Raw genomic sequence first — 19,072 nt, 5'->3', positions numbered from 1 at the left:
AGGATCCCAGATTTAATATTAGGTTTAGGAATCCTTGATGGCCTAAAAACCATCCATGCTACCTCCTGTGTGACTTTGGGGTCAGTTCAAAATGGGTGTCTCCTTCTCTTTATAAAAGAATTAAAGCTTAATCAAACCTGCCCCAGGTCAGAGACCAGTCCCTCCTCCAGCATTTTAAGATTTCCTATTTTGTGTCTTCCCTACCCTTATCTTGCTGCTTTTCCCAGGAAGACAGTTTTCAATTCTATCCCTCCTCATTTTTGGTTACTTGTGAGTCTGAGCCATCTGCCAGATGGATACTTTTGCCTAAATCCAACCTTTTTACAGCTTCCACTTTAACAACTAGAGACAAACACTTTCTGCATTCTGGTCTGGTCCAATAGACAGTTTAATAGAATCAAAAAAGTGAGAGACTAAATGACCTATTAAATTAAGTGTTATCTGTCAACTATCCCTGGGGTAGTGTTCAGTTTAATTCAAAATGACTTCACTTGCCTCCGGGGGAGGAGATGGACAGGAAGAGCATTTCCATTAATGGCTTCTTCTTCCCCAGAACAAAGCTGTCTAATGAAAAGCAGCTCATCAGCTTCCTCTGCGCTGGTCCGGCTCAGCAGGGCCTGGCCTTGTATTTCCTTTTGTCTCACGTTGGGAGGAGGGAAAGGGGAGAGGCTTTACAAGATCTCAACACTCAGTGAAGGGTTTTCTGCCCTGGTTCCCGCCCGTAATGGCAATAATCTCTTTGTTGAGGGAAGTGAGATACCTAAAGGCTTTTTCTTAAGCCCTTAAATCTGCTTTTGTTTTTTGTTATGGTAAGTGCTGGCTCAGCGTGTGGGAAGGATTTCATCTGTTCTCTAGCGCCAGTCCGTAGTTCTTGCCCTCTGAGTTTGGTAGTTGCCTTGTCAGAATGTCTCCTGGGGGAGTGGAGAGCGGGATTGATGCACGGTGATAGGGTCTCTGGCATTCGAGAGACTATCCACCTTATCACCACCACCCAGTAGGACTCAATTTTTTTGGCAAAACACTGTCCCTGTATAAGCAAAACAGCTTTATGTGGCATCCAGGTAGAAGCAGTTTGGGGGTTGAGGTGGGGGTATCCTCTCATCTTGATTTTTTTTTCGTGTGTGTGTGTGTGTGAGTGTGTTGGGGTCTTTGTGGATGGAAAAGGGTAGAACCGAAAGGCTCCTTTTGCCCCAAGGGATCTTTTGGTGACTTAGAGTATAATAATGTTAATATCTGTTAAAAAACAATATTCATCCAAGTAAATTTGAAGATTGGCTTTATTAAGCGATTTGACCTGGGCAGCATCCCCTGTAGCAAGCAGAGAGATGCTTGAGAAGTTGTACAAAATGGAAGGTTTTTATAGGGTGGGGGTCGTTATTAGCAAAAGAAGAAAAAAGGATTGTTTCGAGGAAGGTCGCTTTCTCTGAGGGGAAAGCAGGGGTCCTTACAGATTAGCCATCTTCCTCTAGGGAAAGCCGAGAAGGCTCCTGTGGCAGATGATCTCATTAATAATGCTGACCGGAACATTCCTGATGACTACGTTTCTGGGGGAGGTTGAGACTGTAGTTGGGCTTAAATATTAAGCCCTGGTTTGGTGACTTGCCTAGAGAAGTGACATCGTGTTGGGCCTCTGTCTTTCCTTTTAACATATCCCTAGGGCACAAGAGAGTCTAGGTCAGGGTTTTTAAAATTGAGAGCAGACTCACAGACTCCAAGAAGGGTCTAGTGGTTACCAAAGGGAAAGGGGGTGGGGAGGGAGGGAGAAGGGGATTAAGGGGTGTTATGATCAGCACACATAAAGTAAAGTAGGGGGGCACAGGGAAGGCAGTATAGCACAGAGAAGTAGTGACTCTGTAGCATCTTCCTTCGCTGATGGACAGTGACTGCAATGGGGAGGGGTGTGAGGACTTGGTAATCTGGGTAAATGTTGAAACCACAATGTTGCTCATGTGAAACCTTCATAAGATCGTATATCAATGATACCTTAATAAAAAAAAACTGTGGTTTTTGACCTCATGGGTAGAAAATCAATTTAGTGGGTTGCTACCACCAAATCAGGAATACAGTGTATAGACTGTAGCATACATAGTGGTGGTAAATACTGCTTATTGTTTCATGAACTTTTGCTTTATATATATTTGGAAAATGAAATTGAGAAGTAGTGTCCTAGCTCCTGGAGAGTGTTGTTTAGACTACTAGTTCTCCAGCGGACAGATGTTACCTCAAAAGGGATCCTATATCTGGGAAATCATGTGTATTACATCCTTGAGATCCACTGTGCATTAATGAAGGATTTGAGAAATCTTGCAGATAGATGTTACCAAATTTATTTTACCACAGAACTTTTTTCTGTGTAATACCATTCAGCGTTCTGAGGAACTAGCAGTTGGAGGAACACACTTTGGGCAACGATCTCGTGGTGGTGTAAGGGAGGGAGTTTTCTCTCTTTAGTCTGGAGGTGTCTGTGTGTAGGGGCTGTGTACATCCCCTTTTCTGTCAGTGGGATGAGTGGGTGGTAGGTCCCTGTCACTGTGGGTTTTTAGGAAGGTGAAGGTGGGACACAGGTTGAAGTGCTTTTCACCCCGGAACCACGCGGAGAAGGCTTGCCTTTCTGAGAATGATGAGGGCCATGATTGCTGAAATTCTCTTTCTTTTTCTCTTTTTCCACAGATGTGGGACCTAGGAAAAGGGCTGCAGCTCCCTCAGCTCCACCAGTCTGGTGTGGCTGTCCTGGTTCTCACTGTGTTGTCCTCTTTGGGGCTGGCAGCCATGTGAAGAGCTACGATTCCAGGGTTGTCATCCTCCTGCAGATGATTAAATTGACCTGTCTTCCTGTTGTCACTCTTATCTCCAGCCAGGGCACAGTTCTCCTGATTCATTAGACCCTGCTGTGCTGCGCTCTCCTTGGAGCCCCACAGCGGTAGATTGCCTACTAGAACCATAGGAGCGGAAAAGGGCCCAGTTTCCCCCTTGTTTCTAAAGATGGTATGACGGCAAAAACTCCCTTTTCCTGCCCCCGGCTTGCAGCCTACTCTGGGCCACGCAGCCCTCATTCTCTCTCCCTATTGGGCCTTGATTTCTGCTGAGGGTCAGCTTTTGGCTCCTTCTTCAGACAGTGGAAACAATGCCAGCTCTGTGGCCTGTGCCATGGGGACTGGGATGGCGCTTTGGGTGCCACCGCCTGTGGGTTGCTGGCTTAAAGGACAGTTCTGTTCATTGGTCAGGGCCCAGGGTCTTTAGCACCCACACAGTGTGACTGAACAGAGCCGGGTGGGCTGGAGGGGGATGAGCTTCCTGCAGATAGGAGGGGATGAAGAAGGTGAGCTGGCTCCTCAAGCAGGTGCTTTGGGAAGAAAGTACATAGCTTTTGATTCGTGAAAAATTCAGAAAATTATCATTGAACCTATTAAAAATTATTATTTTCCTTGCATTTCTAGAAAAACAAGCCTCTTAATATCATGTTTTCTAACCCAAATGCCTGTGACATCTTTTTCAGAAACAATTAAAATACTCATTTTGTCTTTGACTCTCTTTGAAATCTAGAGAAACCAAGAGAATGGCTGTTGGGGAAGAGCCAGTTTACTCCGCCTCCACCTGGTCTCAGGCATTTGGTCCCCCAACCTGACCTTTCTCAGGAGGGAAACAGATTATCCTACAACTAACCACTGGAAAAGCGTTCAGGGAATTGCATACAAGCAGCCTGAGATTTAATACCATACAGAAGCCTCAGAATGAAGGAGCAAGAGAAAGGAAGCTAAGCATGGAGAAGCTTTGGGGTTGTTATCGACTCCAGAATCCCACTGGACTAGTTATAAGCCTCATCGGACAGTTCAGCAAATTGTGATCCAGGAAGGGTGCCAGAGGGCTGACAGAGGTGACAGCTAGGGGATGGTGAGCTGAGTGTGTAAACTGGGAGGGAAGGGAAGGATTGTTGAAAATCTAGCAAAATTTGTAATTTAATGAGAAAACTTGCTGCTCTTATAATCCATTTAGGCCGAGCTTTTGAGTCCCTAACTTGCTTGGCAGGAATGTGTTTTGCTAAAAGTCTTTGGAAATCCTGGGGTTATGGATCTGTGTTGTCTGTCACTGAATTGCTGGTCAACCAGTTAAAGCGGAGGGTTGGAGAAGAGGAACAATGACTGTAACTAGAGTCATTTGGAGAGGAAGACCGTACTGAGGCTAAGACAGTGGCCAAGATGCCTCAGCAGTTCCTCCCATCTCCCAATAGTGTTTGGCTTTAAGTTATGATCACTTCTCCCTATTTGGCTAGACTGGTGCTGCCGGGTATCTTTGTAGCCGTCCTCCAGTTTAAACTGTATGTCCTCTGTACTTGTCCTTGGATTGAGGGACAAATATGTTCACGCGAGAATGTTTGGTACTGGAACAGGGAAAGGTTTGGCAAGGGCCTTAAGTTTAACAGCCAGTGCCAGGAAGATGCAGAATAGGCACCGTGATAAACCGACGTTGGAAGCTGGGAAATGGAGAGGGGGGCCTCCCGACTGTCGTGGCGGCTCCTTACCATTCAGGTGCTGGGGGAGTGGTCGTCATGTTTGACATTCTGCCCTAAATTTCTACCTACCATCTCACTTTTTCTTCTCTGTCTTTTAATTCTCTACAGTTTTTAAATTATATATGCACTTCTGCTTGAGTTTTGCATTTGTAACTTTGTGATTTGTCTTTGCTCCATATTGTGTCATCAGATATGAAGTCTTAGGGATAGTGTCATCTGCTCAGGCTTTCCATACCTTTCCTTCCCCTTGGGGAAGCAAAAATGTATTTAACACACGCGATATACTCTACTAAACAACTGTATTTCTGACTTTAAAGTTGTAGTTGTGCTTGGGGTAAAAATGGGGTGTGTGTGTGTGAGGGACTGGTTCTTTGAGGTTTCTTTTGCTGCAGTTCGGACCAGTTCCCTCTTGGCTGTTTCTGGAGTAGAACTGACTCAGTCCTTATAAAAACGTGTTCCACCCTGAGCCACAGTCCTCTTTTCCCTACTCTTGCTTCCCCCAGCCCCGCCTCATCTAGTTACGGGTTTAAAGAGGGAGGTGTTAACAGGAAGACAAATTCCAAGTCAGTGAAAGAGTCAACCAATGATGTTTGTTTTCCAATTTGCCTTTACTCCCACCCCATAATTTCCTTGTTCTACATTCCTGATTGAGGGGCTCTTTTAACCTCTTACAGTCTCTAGATAGGTTTTCTCATTGTGGCCCCTTCGGGAGTCCCAGGTCTGCATTTGTGCAACTCAGCTTGCTTTGGGTCTGCTGGGGCTGCCAGCTTAGGTGGAAAGCTGGTGGGGCTTTGGGTACCTGGAGTGTGACCTGCAGAGGGGTGTGAGCTTTGGGGTTGGTCAGGGGAAGTGAGATTTGTGGCTGGGGGCCTTGGGATCAGGGTTGGACTTGGTGCTTGTTGTACAGCCTTTGTGGTAGACTTTACGAGTTTCTTCTGACTGACTGGATCATGGGGCTGTTGGGTGGAATAGAAGAGACAGTCATGTTTCAGACAGGCCTAGATCATTCCCAGTTCATCTCAGAAGTCTCCTTTCTCCCATACCATGGACAGAAGGTCAGGTTCAAATAAGAGTTAAATTTGATTCCAGTAACATCCCCTGGAGATCAGATCGTTTTGTACTGTGGTGGGTAAGATGTCCTTAGCTCATCCCTTCAGGCCTCAGAAGGCGGTTAGGGCCTGGACAGGGTATGACGGAATTGGTTAGAGGTTCCCCTTGCTGAGCTAGTGGTGGTATGATAATAGGCATTTTTAGGTTGAAAAGGAATGGACACAACAGGATTTGAGGTTAGGTGGGAGGAATAGATACCTTGCCTAAGATTTCAGGACATAGCCCATTGGAGGCCTTCAGTAAATCTGGATTTTTCTGTATCCATTTGGTGAGGGAAGCAGCACCAGCAGCTTTTCGGGAGGTCAGGGTCACCCGAGCAGGGGGTATCTTCAGAGGCATTTGCCAGGTGCCCATGAAAGACCCCCAAGGATTGGCCTAGAAGGAAAATGATGAGGTTCATCAACAGGGCTTCTCATTCCTGCTCACTGACCTGTTGGCAGGGTCGCTGTTCGTCTTCACCTTTGGAAACGATGGTAGTGAAACACACTACAAGCGTGATCTCCCCACCCTCCCTTCTCCTGCTCCCTTGTTATGGTACCTGGGTTTTTTCCATCACCTTACCTCTGCTGACTTAAATAATGCATCCTTAGACTAAGTTTGGCTAAGTTAGACTGAAGTACCTACCATGTAAGTATCATCACCTGAAGAGCTTCATTTTATACAGGTCATTCATCAATTTGAATAATTCTGGACACTAAACACAACTCTGCCCTGTTGGATAAACTGCCTGAAAGTTTGGGGGCATTCATGTTACAATGTGAATTAGGTTGAACTTTAATTTTCCAGTTAGTGGCTGTGGGAGACGGCAAGTCTTCCATCTTTGTCACTGCCTCAGGTCTTTAACTTTCTTGGTAGGAGTGGAGGTGAGTGTCTCACCTTGGAACGGGGCACTGAAGGCAGCAGGTGACCACAATCATTGACGATAATCTGAGTGTAGCCTTCGTGGGAAGAAATGCCCTGGGGGAGAGAAGTGTTTGTGAAAATGGACCGGAAAAGAGGGAGAAAGCATGGGGGCCTTGCATTAAGGGTGAAAGAAGGCAAAAAGGAGTTAGGAGCCTGTGAATTACATAGAGCATGGTAGAAAGAACCAGAAACTGGCCTTGTGGGTGCACTGAATGTGGAATACCTCTTTTGTTGGCTTGGCAGGAGACCAGTTCTGCAGATACTTGGGTGAGAAAGCTTTTTCATACTGTGGAAAGAAAGGGGAGAATCCCGGTGAGACTCAAAGGTCCAGTTCTTTAGGTTTGAAGACCAAAGACCTGAACAGCCATGCTAGGCTTTAACTCAGGGTAGAAAGATTGTAATTTGGTCTGATGTGTGCTCTCCAACATGGAGCCACTTAGTCACATGTGACTACTGAGCCCTTGAAATGTGACTAGTCCAAATCGAGGTGCTTTATAAATATAAAATACACTGGGTTTTTAGGTGGAGAAAGACAAGTACCAAATGATTCCACTCATGTGGAGTATAAGAACAAAGAAAAACCGAAGGAACAAAACAGCAGCAGAATCACAGAACCCAAGAATGGACTAACGGTTACCAAAGGGAAAGGGACTGGGGAGGATGGGTGGGAAGGGAGGGATAAGGGCGGGGAAGAAGAAAGGGGGCATTACGATTAGCATGTATAGTGGGGGGGGCCACGGGGAGGGCTGTGCAACAAGACAAGTAGTGATTCTACAGCATCTTACTACGCTGATGGACAGTGACTGTAATGGGGTTTGTGGGGGGGACTTGGTGATGGGAGGAGTCTAGTGAATATAATGTTCTTCATGTAATTGTAGATTAATGATACCAAAAAATATAATAATACAATTAAAAAATGAATGATAGAAAGAAAGAAGAAGGGAGGGAGGGAGGAAGGAAGATACACTGGGTTTTTAAGACATAGCACAGAAAATGGAAAGCGTCTGGTTACAGTTAACCCTTGAATAATATGGGTTTGAACTGCCCAGGTCCACTTACACACAGATTTCTTCTCAATAAATGGAAAAATTTTTTGAGATTTGCAACAATTTGAAAAAACATTTTCTTTTCTCTAGCTTTGTTGTAAGACTACACTATATAATACATATGACATACAAAGTATGTGTTGACTTTATGTTACCATTAAGACTTCAGTGAACAGTAGGCTATTAGTAGTTCAGTTTTTGAGTCAGAAGTTGCATGCAGATTTTCTACTGCACGAGGCTTGGTGGCCCTAACCCCGCATTGTTCGAGGGTTAGCTGTCTTAAAATACTGATTAAACATTGAAATAATATTTGGACTTAATCGGGCTAAATTATAAATATTAAAATTAGTTTAATTAAAAATTTTTTCAAATAGTTAATAGAAAGTTTTAAGTCGCATTTGTGACTCGTTCTTTTTATTGGGCAGCACTCATCTAGACTAGGGGTCAGCAAACTATGGCCCATGGGCCAAATCCATCCTCTTCTTTTGGGATAGCCTGAGAGAACTAAGAATGGTTTTTTTTTTTTAATTTATGGTATCATTAATATACAATCACATGAACAACATTGTGGTTACTAGATTCCCCCATTTTCAAGTCCCCACCACATACCACATTACAGTCACTGTCCATCAGCGTAGTAAGATGTTACCGAGTCACTACTTGTCTTTGTGCTTTACTGCCTTCCCTGTGCCCCCTAAGAATGGTTTTTTTAATAGATGAATATTTGCAGTTGATTTGATAAAAGGGAATAGTAGTTTTGTATCAAAATTAAGTGAAATGTTTCCTCATCCCAAAAGAATTCCACTTTTTTCATGAGTATTACAAAAAATTGCATTCAGTTATTACATTTTGAGTTTTGTCAAAAACGGAAAAACATTCTTGTTATGTTAAATACCTACATAATATCTCTGACTGTCACTTTGCCCACAAAAAAGCCTAAAATATTTACTCTTGCCCTTCACAGGAAACATTTGCTGACCTCTGGTTTAGACCCTACAAACTTAAACCAGAGATGCCTTCTCCTTGTCCCTGGGCCCTCTCTACCCTGAGGAGCCAAGGAGGTGAAAAATACTATCTCACCCTATTCTTAGCCATCTATTCAATGATCAGAATCCCAGGGGAGGGTCTGTCCAAAGGAAGGCAAACTTAAAGAGATGGAAAAAGAGAACTTACCTGGTTCGCACTGTAGTTAGTAGCCATGATCCAGCTACTTCCTGCTGTGTGTTTACCTTTGTTGCCTGGCAACCCCAGAAGGCAGCCCTTCCGGGTCTACTTAACAATTAGCAGGATTGCCTTTCCCCTGTTCATGTCACTTGGGGCTGACACTAGCCTAACGTTTTTCTGTGAAACTTAGGCTCATTTTCATTTTAGAGATGTAGGAGACTGTAAAAAACATGAACAAATTAGCTGAATAGCAGTCCTTTTTTCTAGTATAACTTACCCTGCTTTAAGAACTTATGATTGTATTTGGGGTTTTTAACCACTTTAACAAATCATGGAACCCCAAGAGCTGTGTCCATTGGGCAGTGAGATGTAATATACCAGAGACTTTAGAGTCAAGACACTGAGGTTTGAGTCATTACGTGGCAGAGGAGCTGTGTGACATTAAGCAACTGGCTTCCCTTCACTCAATTTTCTGTATACTCTCTTGCATTGTGAAGCGACTAGAGCTTGCCTTTACAGGGTAAATGAGATAAAGTATAAAGCGTCTAATCAGTATCATAGCATTGTAGGTTCTCAGGAGTAGTGAGACCCAATTGATAGGGTCCACGACTTAACTTTCTCAGGCAGAAAAACAAGTAATGTTTTAAAAAGCGACCAACTCAGATTTGTCCCCAGAGGGAAAAACATATCTTGTCCTTGGTCCTTAAATGACTCCTGTCTCTCCCATCAATTTCTAGAATCACAGGGCATAAGAACCCAAGTGCTTGGCCTTGGCTGGGATGAGGTAGATCAGGAACTAATGCCAAGAGAAGGGGCGGGTGTGATGAGAGAAAGCCATACCATAGAAAGTGCCCAGTTGGGAAAGTTGAGTGGTGGTGACAGGACACAAAGCTGGTATTGGTGGAACTGGGCAACCCCTCTGAGACCCCCCCTAAAGTGGCATTACCATATCCATCTACTGGGTGGTTAGAATGAAGGAGAAAGTGGAACTGTGCTTTATGATTGTAAATTGTTTATGTGTGAGATGTTAAGATGCAAGAAAAAAAAAAACCTAAAAAATAAATTGACCAAAAAATAATTGACAACCAGGAGAGCATTATAAGGGATGATTTTCAGTCTCTTTTCCCTTCTTCCCCCAAAGTCATCCTGACCAACACACCAAGTCTGAGAACACTCTCACACTCCCAGAGGTGGAAGTGAAAACAGCTGTTTTCTGGGCTCTTGCAGTTAACAGCTGCATAACGTGAGGTTTGGAAAGACGACCTGTGTGCTTAGTCCTCGTGGTCCCCATCACTCTCCAGAGTGATGACTTTAAGGGCCGGGGACTTTGCTCTAAGATCCATTTTGGTCCTTTAAGTCCCAATGATAGTTAAGCAGGCATATTTCTCATGGGACTTACATCTTCAACTGGTGATGCTTTTCTGATAAAGATGTAATGCTATGTGATGGTTATGCTCTTATTTTTAAAAATTAACTAATTTTTATTTAATTGAAAAAGTGATATACATTGGGGAAATGTTCCATTTTACAGAAAGGTATTTAGTGAAAAGCAAATCTCCACCTGACTTCAACTTCTAGTCTTGCTTCTGAGAGGTAACCATGTTGTTAATACTACAATAACTCCTGTTATTATTTTCTTGTGTCTTCTTCCAGAAATGTTCTATGCATTCTAATGTTAATGGAGCTAGGTGGCCACATTGTTTTATGATTTGCTTTTTTGAATATCTTAGGGATTGTTTTTTCATGACTATATTACTCCATTTTAGGATACACTGTCATGTATTATTCAGTCCCATTTGGATGACCATGTAGGTTATTTCCAGTCTTTGGCTGTTATGGACATTGCTGCAGTGACAATCTATATCTACGGATGTGTCTTTATGAATATATGTAGACATAGATGTATATGTATATATCTCCATGAACTTATGTGATTAGTAGGATAAATTTCTTAAACCAAATTGCAAAGACAAAGGGTTGTGCATTTAGAATGTTAGTAGACAATGTCAAATTGCCACTCAAAGATACTGCACCAGTTTTTACATCTATGGACTGTGTAGGAGAGTGTGTAGTTTGCTGTCTTTCTAACAGTATTACCAATGCTTTTCCTGTTTTTGTCAATCTGTAAGACCCAAAGTTACTAAAGAACATATAGTCACTATAGCCAGACACAGTTCTGATCACTTTTTATTACATTTTCTCATTTGGTTTTCACAACAACCCAACCAAGGGAACTGGACATACACAGTAAGAAGTAGAACCAGGATTTAATCCCAAGCTATCTTACTCTAGAGCCATCAGTTTTAACCATTATATTATATTGCCTTTTAAGCTATAGGCAAATCATGGTGATCATTGTTTAAAATTTGCCTTTCTTTAATTATGATATTTTTTACATACATTTATAAGCCTTTTTTATCTTATTTTTTTCCTAAAAATAGCCTTTCATGTCTTTTGCCATTTGCTGTTGGGCTGTTGATCATTGTTATTAATCTGTTTGAACAATTTATATATTATGGAAATTAGCTTTTTGTGAAATAAGTTGCAGATCTCTCCACCTACCCTCCATTTGTCCTTTAATTTTTTTTGTGTGTGGCTTTTTATTGTTTTTACTTTGGACATGTTTTTATCATTTATGTAGTCAAATCTATTGCTCTCTTTTTCATGCTTCTGGATCTTATGCTTTGAATGGTTTTTTATAAGTTCCAATATTTTAAAAAGGACTTACCCATGATTTCACTTTTTATATCTGGAGTCAGATTGCCTGGGTTAAATTCTGGCTCTGCCTAAATGTGTGACCTGAGATAAATCACTTAGTCTTTCTGGGTCCCTGCCCTTATGGTGTAAAATGGGGATAATCTTAGTCTTGTGCATTAAACATACATAGCATGCCTGTAGGGTGCCTAATGCGTAGAGTGCTCCATAATTTTAGCATTATTACTGTCTCAAGACTGCCCAGTAAAAAGAAGTATCTATTCAGGTTACCTTAAACAGAAAAGGGGGAAATTATAGGAGATTTATAACCATTCCAAAAGTAGGAAGTATAATTTGGGTTTCAAAGGGCACTGAAATCTGGAAGGTAGAACGTGATCGTGAAGAGAGGTGTTCTCCCTGTTTGTCGCTGCCATATTTCATTCTTATTTCTCTCCAAGTCAGCCAACCTGGCTTGCTTCCCGGTCAACACCCGTCATCCTGAGATAACTTGGGCTTGTACCTTTCTTGCAACCTAAGTAGGGGTCTTATATGACAGGAGACAGTGAGAAGTATAAAAAGAATGCTGGCCAGTTTAAGAGGACAGAGACCATAGAAGATAAACATTTTCCATTTTTCCTTTGAAGTCAGTCTTTTTAAAAAAAATAGGTAATAACTTTCACACAACCAGTTACCAGGTTTTATGTAGCTTTCCAAAGGTTATGTGCATAAATAAGAAGTAGAAATAATAAGTAGAAATGACTTACTCATCACCATTACCTTCTATGCCAATTATAGCATACCATACTCTTATTTTTTAAGATCAAAAAAAATATTTTGAGTATCATCACATATTGGTGCATAAAGAGCCTCCTTGGTTTTATAGCCGCTTGGTGCCACACTGATGATGCATTATAATTTAATTGGTTTCCTAATTTGAACATGTAGTTTGCCACCAAACTTTTGCTGTTACAACAACGCAGCAGTGAATGACTTTGTACTTGTGTTGTTTTGCATGTCAGTATACCTGCAGGATAAATTTTTAGAAATGAAATTGTGAAGTCAAAGGAGATGTGCGTTTTGATAGCTATTGGCCAGTTGCCTTCCAAAAAGGTTATATCGCCTCCAGCCATGTATCTGATTTCTCTGGCAGATCTTGAAGCCTCGGTAAATAGATTAGATCTCCAAGTTGCTTTTGCCCAATAACTCTTCCCAGATATTAAAGGGATTCACAGAAACTTCTCCTTCAAAAATTTGTATTATTAGATAAACTACCCACTAAAATGTAGTGCTTTGTAACTTATAATAGCCAAAAGTCAGCAACTCAAACTTCCAATATATTTTTCTTCCCATGGCAATTTTTAAAACCAGAAGAATCATTAGTAACTCCTTATTAGTAAAAATTCGGGCAGCTCATCTATTACGTAATTTGACCACTGAACCACCGTCCCTGGGCATACCATCTTCTCTCCAAGGTGCCCTGCATGCTACTTCACTGGGGCAGGTGGTGGTGGATCTTGGATTGGAGACCTGGCATTTGCCTGTTTCCCTGGGCTATCAGGACCTTACCCAGCCAAGCCACTGGCCCGACTTTGAACTCTTCATATTCCCAGCTTCTGTATATTCCTATATAGGGTCTGAAGATGCTGTTCTGTACACAGTAAATACTGAAAGGATGGAGGGCTGCAAACACAGAAGTGATTTCAAAACTTATCTATAGATTATGCATTCCTTACCCTGTTTTCTTTCCTGTGAGCAATCAGGCCCCCTCTATTAGATACTGCTGTTACATCTTCCCCTGTATACCATACAAGAATAGTATTACTGGTCACCCTTCCTGAGGAATACAGAGAACAAGCTGTTCTGTTCTTGAATGACTAAAGAGACATCCGAATTCTCACTAGTGGTGAAAATTAAATTTATGTTTATCTGCACAATTAAGACTAAATGATGGTTATAATGCAAACAGTATGCAGTATGTGACAGCTGTGTGCTTGGGAAATGTACAAGGTGGCCATGAAGTCTGGAGATAGATATGGTTATTTTATCTTGTCATGAAATACAGTATCAGCAAACCGCTAATAGGAATTCAGTTATGTTTCCGGACTTCTTGGCAACCCTGTAAGTGTAGTACAACTGTCAGTGAGGAGAGGTGAGGGAGAGTATGTGAAAGGTAGAAGCAGCCCTGACTGTCGGTGAGTTACTGACTAGGAGTAAAGGATTTTGCCTCAGGTTAGTCATAGAGAGCCATGGGAGATGAACAATTCCTAGATAGTTTCAGTATTGCCCTGTATTAGGAAAAACCAGCCCCCACCCGTGTTTCTCCGTTAGTCTCACACTCTCACATTCACAACCCTTCCCCACAACAAACAGTTCTATAGCAGCTGGGTGTCCTACGGTTTAACTCAGTTCGGTTGCTGTCTACCTGGAAGTAACGTCAGATCTCACAGGTTAAGGGCTCAGGTAAGAGCCCCTTACCCGCTCCTGCTCCTTCAGATGCCAACTGCAAGTCCAGGGTGTAACCTGTGCTTCTGACCCAGCAGCTCTAAGTCAGAGGTGCCCGTGATCCCTCCTCAGGTTCCGTTTGTTAGAGAGGCTCACGGAACTCGGGAAAAGCATTCACTTACTGTTTACCAGTTTATTATTATCATAAAAGGATGTCATGAAGGATACAGATAGCACCCAGATGGAAGAGATGTGGGAAGAGGTGTGGAGCGTCGTGCCCTCTCTGGGCGTGCCACTCTCCCTGCGCCTCCATATGTGCACCAGCTTGGAAGCCCTCCCAGCGCCCTACTTTTGGGATTTTATGGAAGCTTCATCAAGTAGGCCTGATCCATCCTTAACTCCTGTCTAGAACCTCTCCCCTGTGCAGAGAATGGGGTATGGGACTGAAAATTCCAAGCTTCTAATCAAGCCTTGGTCTTCCTGGTGAGCAGCCCCCTTCCGGGAGCCCACCCGGAGTCACCTCATTGGAACAAAAGACACTGCTGTCACCCAGGAAATGGCAAGGGATTTAGGAGCTCTGGGTCAGGAACTGGGGTCAAAGAGAAAACATTAGAGTAAATAAAGCTCCTAATGCTCTTATCTCTTAGGAAATTACAAGGTTTTTAGGAGCTCTGTGCTGGGGACTAAAGACAGAGACCCTATATATATATATATTTTCTATTATCTCACATGCTCACATAGACAATAGCCAAAAAGAAAGAGAACCTTTGTTTTGTACAACATTAAAATAAAGGTAACCATTAGAGCAAAAATACAAACTCTTCCTAAATACCAGACAGTATATTTAAAAAACGAGGGGAAGGGAAGGGGAAAGCAAATGAAATAGATCACATGGTAAAAGATGTAAATACATAAAACTATAAAACAGAAAGGCAGATCTGAGGCCAAACATTGATCACATCAATAAATACATTAACGGGCTTACCACATCTGTTAAAAGATGATTTGCACATTGACTAACAAAACAAAATCCAACACTATGCTACCTGGAAATAATGTCAGAACCCACAGGTTAAGGGCTCAGTTAAGAGCCCCTGACCTGCTCCCACTCCCATTCCTGCTTTTATGTTTATAAAAGAAACACTTCTAAAATGAAAAGATTTAGGAAGGCTAAAAATAAATGATTAAAACAAAAATGTACCAGAATTTTATTTTTTAGTTTAAGCAGGGGTTGCAATTGTAATTATCTAAGAAAGTGGATAATTCTGACTAAAAAGTTTCATTTTAGAAAGATCTATTTTTATCGCAATTTTAAAAAGAGAGGGAGAAAGAATTATATTTAATAATACAGGGAGAAATAGAAGCATACTAATAATAGGAGAGGAACAAATCTCTCAGATCTAGAAAGATGAAGTGAGCAAGAAATTAGGATATAGAAGACCTAACTTACCACAAATAAGATAGATTTACTATAAAACTCTGAGCCTTGATAATAGAAAATACTGTTTTTTTAATGCATATAAGTATTCACAAACATCACAAAAATGTCACACATTCACATCTTAGGCCACAAAGAAAATCTCAATAAATTCCAAAGGGAAAAAAAATTATTAGAAATAATATTCTCTGGATCAATGGGGAAATGCAAAACAAGTTGAAAACAGCAGTAATGAAAACAGCAGTAATGAAAACCAGAATCTATGGAAAATAAATAGCTATGAGAGAGAAATCTATAATATTAAATACATATATGAGTAGAAGTAGAAAAGTAAGAATAAGTGAATATATGTTACAACTAAAAAAACTGGGGAAAACCCCAAGGTAAACCAAATGACAGCAGAAGGAAGAACTTAGTAAAAAAGGCAGTGACGAATGGGCTTGAAGGCAACAACAAAAAGTTGCACAAATACATAAATCTAAAACTGTTCCTTTGAAAAAATAAATTTAATAGCTTCTTAGCTAAACTCCTCAAGATAACGGAGGCAGCCCAAATACATAAAATGAGAGACAAAGAGACACAGACGAGGCAATTAAAAAAATTTCCATGGAAATATATTTGAAAATCTACATTAGATGGCGAGTTTTGTAGAAAAATAAAAATTTAACAATATTGACCCCTGTGGAGACAGTCCAAACATATGGTCTAACAGAAATCCAGAAACTAGTTAGAATTACCCTACCAAACACAACAAGCTCAGATAGTCCCACTTATCAAACTTTAAAAAATAAATCCTTAACTTCTTAAATTCTTCTAGGGCATGTGAAAAGAAGGAAACCCCCCAAATTCATGTTATGAAGTGAGTGTAACACTGATTTCCAAAGCTGAATTTTGGAACCATGACAAAGAAGAAGTACACTATATGTCAATTTTACTTACTAATATTGATGTAAAAATCTTACATAACGTTAGCAAGCAGAATCCAACAGTATGTTAAAAAATATTTTTATGACCAAGTAGATGATAACTCCATAAATGCAAGGATGGATAGTCAGATTAGACGACCCAATAATCAATCATATTAATAATCTATCAATCAATCATAATAATCAAATCAATTAATTAATTTCACCCAAGGTGAAAAAAATGTATGATTATCTCCACAAATGCAGGTTGATAAGTTTTAATACATAACAAAAAGCGAAGTAAAAAGACAACTGGGGAAAAAAGTTATGAATTATATTACAGACAAAGGGTTAATAACTGATAAAAAATTTCTAAAAATACATTGCTCATAGTTTTTAAAAATGCAAATTAAAACTGCTATGAGATCTCATATATTACCCATGAGAATGGCATAATCCAAAATTTTGATAGCATACTCTGTTGGCCTGGCTATGAAGCACTTGAATATGTTGAATGTGGAAATGCACATGGTACAACCTCCTTATGGGAAATTTAGCAATACCTAGCTAGCACTAGGTATTTAAAAAAATTTTTTTTTAAGCACTGCCTTTTGATTAAGCAACCCCACATCTAGAAATCTATCCCAAAGATACACTGGCAAAAAAAAGAAGTGTGTGCTACTAAAATACAGCATTATTTGTAACAATTACAGACTGGAAATAACCCAAGTGTCTTTCAATGAAAGATTGGACAAGACAAAGTGAATAAAATAGCAGTAGACTTCATAGGCACTGAGAGGTGACTGGTTGTTACCATTGGGGAGGGGCTGGGATGGGAAGAGGGAGAGGGATAAAGGGGCACAAAAATTCCCAGTCATAATATAAGTTGGTCACAGGGATGGTAGTAGAGGAAAGAGAATATAGCCAATGATTCTGTAACATCTGTGTTGACAGTAACTGCACTAGTTGGGGTGAGGATTTAATAATGTGGGTAAGTAGTAAACCACTGTGTTGTATACTTGAAACTCATATAAGGTAATATATCAACTATACTTCAATAAAAAAAATAAATAGACAATAGTACATCCACACATGGAGTATTACGCAACTGTAAAAAGCAGTGGGATATGCTACTATGGAGTGATCATCAAGAAATACTTCTAAGTGAATAAAGTAAGGTATCAGGGCATCATGTGAAAAGTATGCTATTTATTTTTAAAAGGAAATAAAATATATGCATTTCTAATATAAAAAAGAAGGGAAGATAAATGGTATAATTAAAGAGTAATTACCTCTAGGAAGAGAGAAGAATAAGGTGGAAAGGACAGAGGTAGAAGATAACTTCTTTGAATATACTTTGTTTTGCAGAGTTGATTTTGGAACCACATAAATTTTTAAATCATCATGAAATAAAAATGTTAAAAGTAAAAGAAATTCCTAATATTAAAAAAAAAAGAATTCTCCTTTCACAGCAACGAGTTTTTTCGTGACAATTGGCTACAGTACAAAACCTCTATAAAGGGGTTAACACCTCTCCTTCCTCTCAACATCACAAATTTCGAGTCGTTTTCTTTCGTGAGACTAAGTCTCCCTCTAGTGGACGCTAGTTTTATAACTGGTTCCCCACACCCTGCCGCACAGAGGAAGCAATCTTTGCCCATCGTCTCCTGCCACCATCCTTAAATTACAGGTATTCGAGTCACAAACAGGACAAGGAGGTGGGAAATACCCAGCACTGGGATAGCAAGAATCAAGGACAGAGTTAAGTCTTAGAAGGAGGTGGGGGATGAGAGTTCTGAGGGGCTCTAAGAGCCAAGAAGACTTGGGTTATTCAACTCAGAGTGGTGGAGGAACGTCAGCTTCCTGTTGGAGGAGGATCCCCACGACCTCAAAGAGGTGACATGCCCGACGTCACTGTGTACTCGGGAAACAGCTTCCCACAAGCCATTGCCTTGGGGAGAAGCCCTGGTGAAAACAGTGCTGAGAAGGGGGTGAAGAGTGATTCTCCTGAGCCAGATCCAGTGTGATGGGGGCGAACTCCAGGCCCCCTCCATCCCTCAGGACTCCTCCAGGGTCTCACGGGCCGTCGAGGTTAGAGGCATGGAAGCTTTGCCTTCTCAGAGACTGATCAGGGGGGAGGTACTGGCACAGCCCCTGCTGTGGTGGTGGTGGGGCCAGAGCCCAGCCCACTGAGAGCGCCCCGGAGGTGAAGGGAGGGTCCCCGTGTCCTGGGCTCCCCTAGATCCCACGGGGCCTCATGTAGTGGAAACTCCTCAGTGGAAAAAAACCCCTCAGCAGGGATGCCTTCAGAGTGGGACCTCTCCTCACATGTACTCCGGTTTCTAAAAGTAAGTGCCATTCTTCCCCACTCTCTGCCACACTGGTCTTACCCTCAGCGGGGAACTTTTGCAGGCTGCTGCCTCAGCTTGTATCTCCCAATTTTCTTTAAAGTTTTCAATAAGAATAAAAAAGAAATAAATACTAAAAACAGTCTACTTTTCTAAGTTCATTTGCTGATCCTATAAAATCTAACTTCTTGATTCAGTTCCGTGGTCCTGCTGTACACACCCCGCTTGAGAATGCTGTCCAGGAAGTCACTCATGGTAACAATTATTTCTGCCAATTCCCACCCCTTTCTTTGTCCTGCCTCCACTTCCTCCCTTTAAAAGGTGAATTTCAAGACACATTGTAATTCTGGAGGTGTAAGACCTACCGGCCTTATTCCGGTCTGCGCTTCCCCCCAGTGAGGAGACTGAGGGCCACGGCAGATCCATGCAACAAGCAAGAGGTTTATTATTCCAGCTAGCTGGGGTCCAAGTGTCTGCCCCACGCAGCGGGTTTCAACAAGGACCCCGAGCAC

At 41.5% G+C, this 19,072-nt stretch overlaps 2 protein-coding genes across 4 annotated transcripts in view; one reads left to right on the top strand and one right to left on the bottom strand.

The window, feature by feature from the left end:
* Positions 1-3,526, top strand: part of SDHC (succinate dehydrogenase complex subunit C) — a 30,003-nt gene extending 26,477 nt beyond the window's left edge. For both annotated transcript variants that reach the window (XM_057495188.1, XM_036922812.2), the window contains one exon: positions 2,671-3,526. In XM_057495188.1, the coding sequence (XP_057351171.1) occupies positions 2,671-2,882 (212 nt within the window). In that variant the 3' untranslated portion in view covers positions 2,883-3,526. The remainder of the gene's footprint in view (positions 1-2,670) is intronic.
* Positions 3,527-4,656: 1,130 nt separating this feature from the next.
* On the bottom strand, positions 4,657-10,975 carry CFAP126 (cilia and flagella associated protein 126). Of its 2 annotated transcripts, XM_036922811.2 has the most exons (5): positions 8,743-10,975; positions 6,747-6,809; positions 6,497-6,577; positions 5,819-5,995; positions 4,657-5,466 (listed from the first exon to the last, which is right to left on the bottom strand). In XM_036922811.2, the coding sequence occupies exons 1-5, from the start codon at positions 8,767-8,769 to the stop codon at positions 5,188-5,190; spliced, it is 627 nt and encodes a 208-aa protein (XP_036778706.2). In that variant the 5' UTR covers positions 8,770-10,975; the 3' UTR covers positions 4,657-5,187. The 2 variants fall into 2 exon arrangements, with proteins under 2 accessions (XP_036778706.2, XP_057351170.1); XM_057495187.1 differs by lacking the exon at positions 8,743-10,975 and having other exon boundaries at positions 6,497-7,169.
* Positions 10,976-19,072: the final 8,097 nt, after the last annotated feature.

Source organism: Manis pentadactyla, chromosome 19, assembly GCF_030020395.1.
Source record: "Manis pentadactyla isolate mManPen7 chromosome 19, mManPen7.hap1, whole genome shotgun sequence".
Classification (NCBI taxonomy): domain Eukaryota; kingdom Metazoa; phylum Chordata; class Mammalia; order Pholidota; family Manidae; genus Manis; species Manis pentadactyla.
Note: the sequence above shows the minus strand (reverse complement) of the source record. Positions and strands in the feature narration are given on the sequence as shown.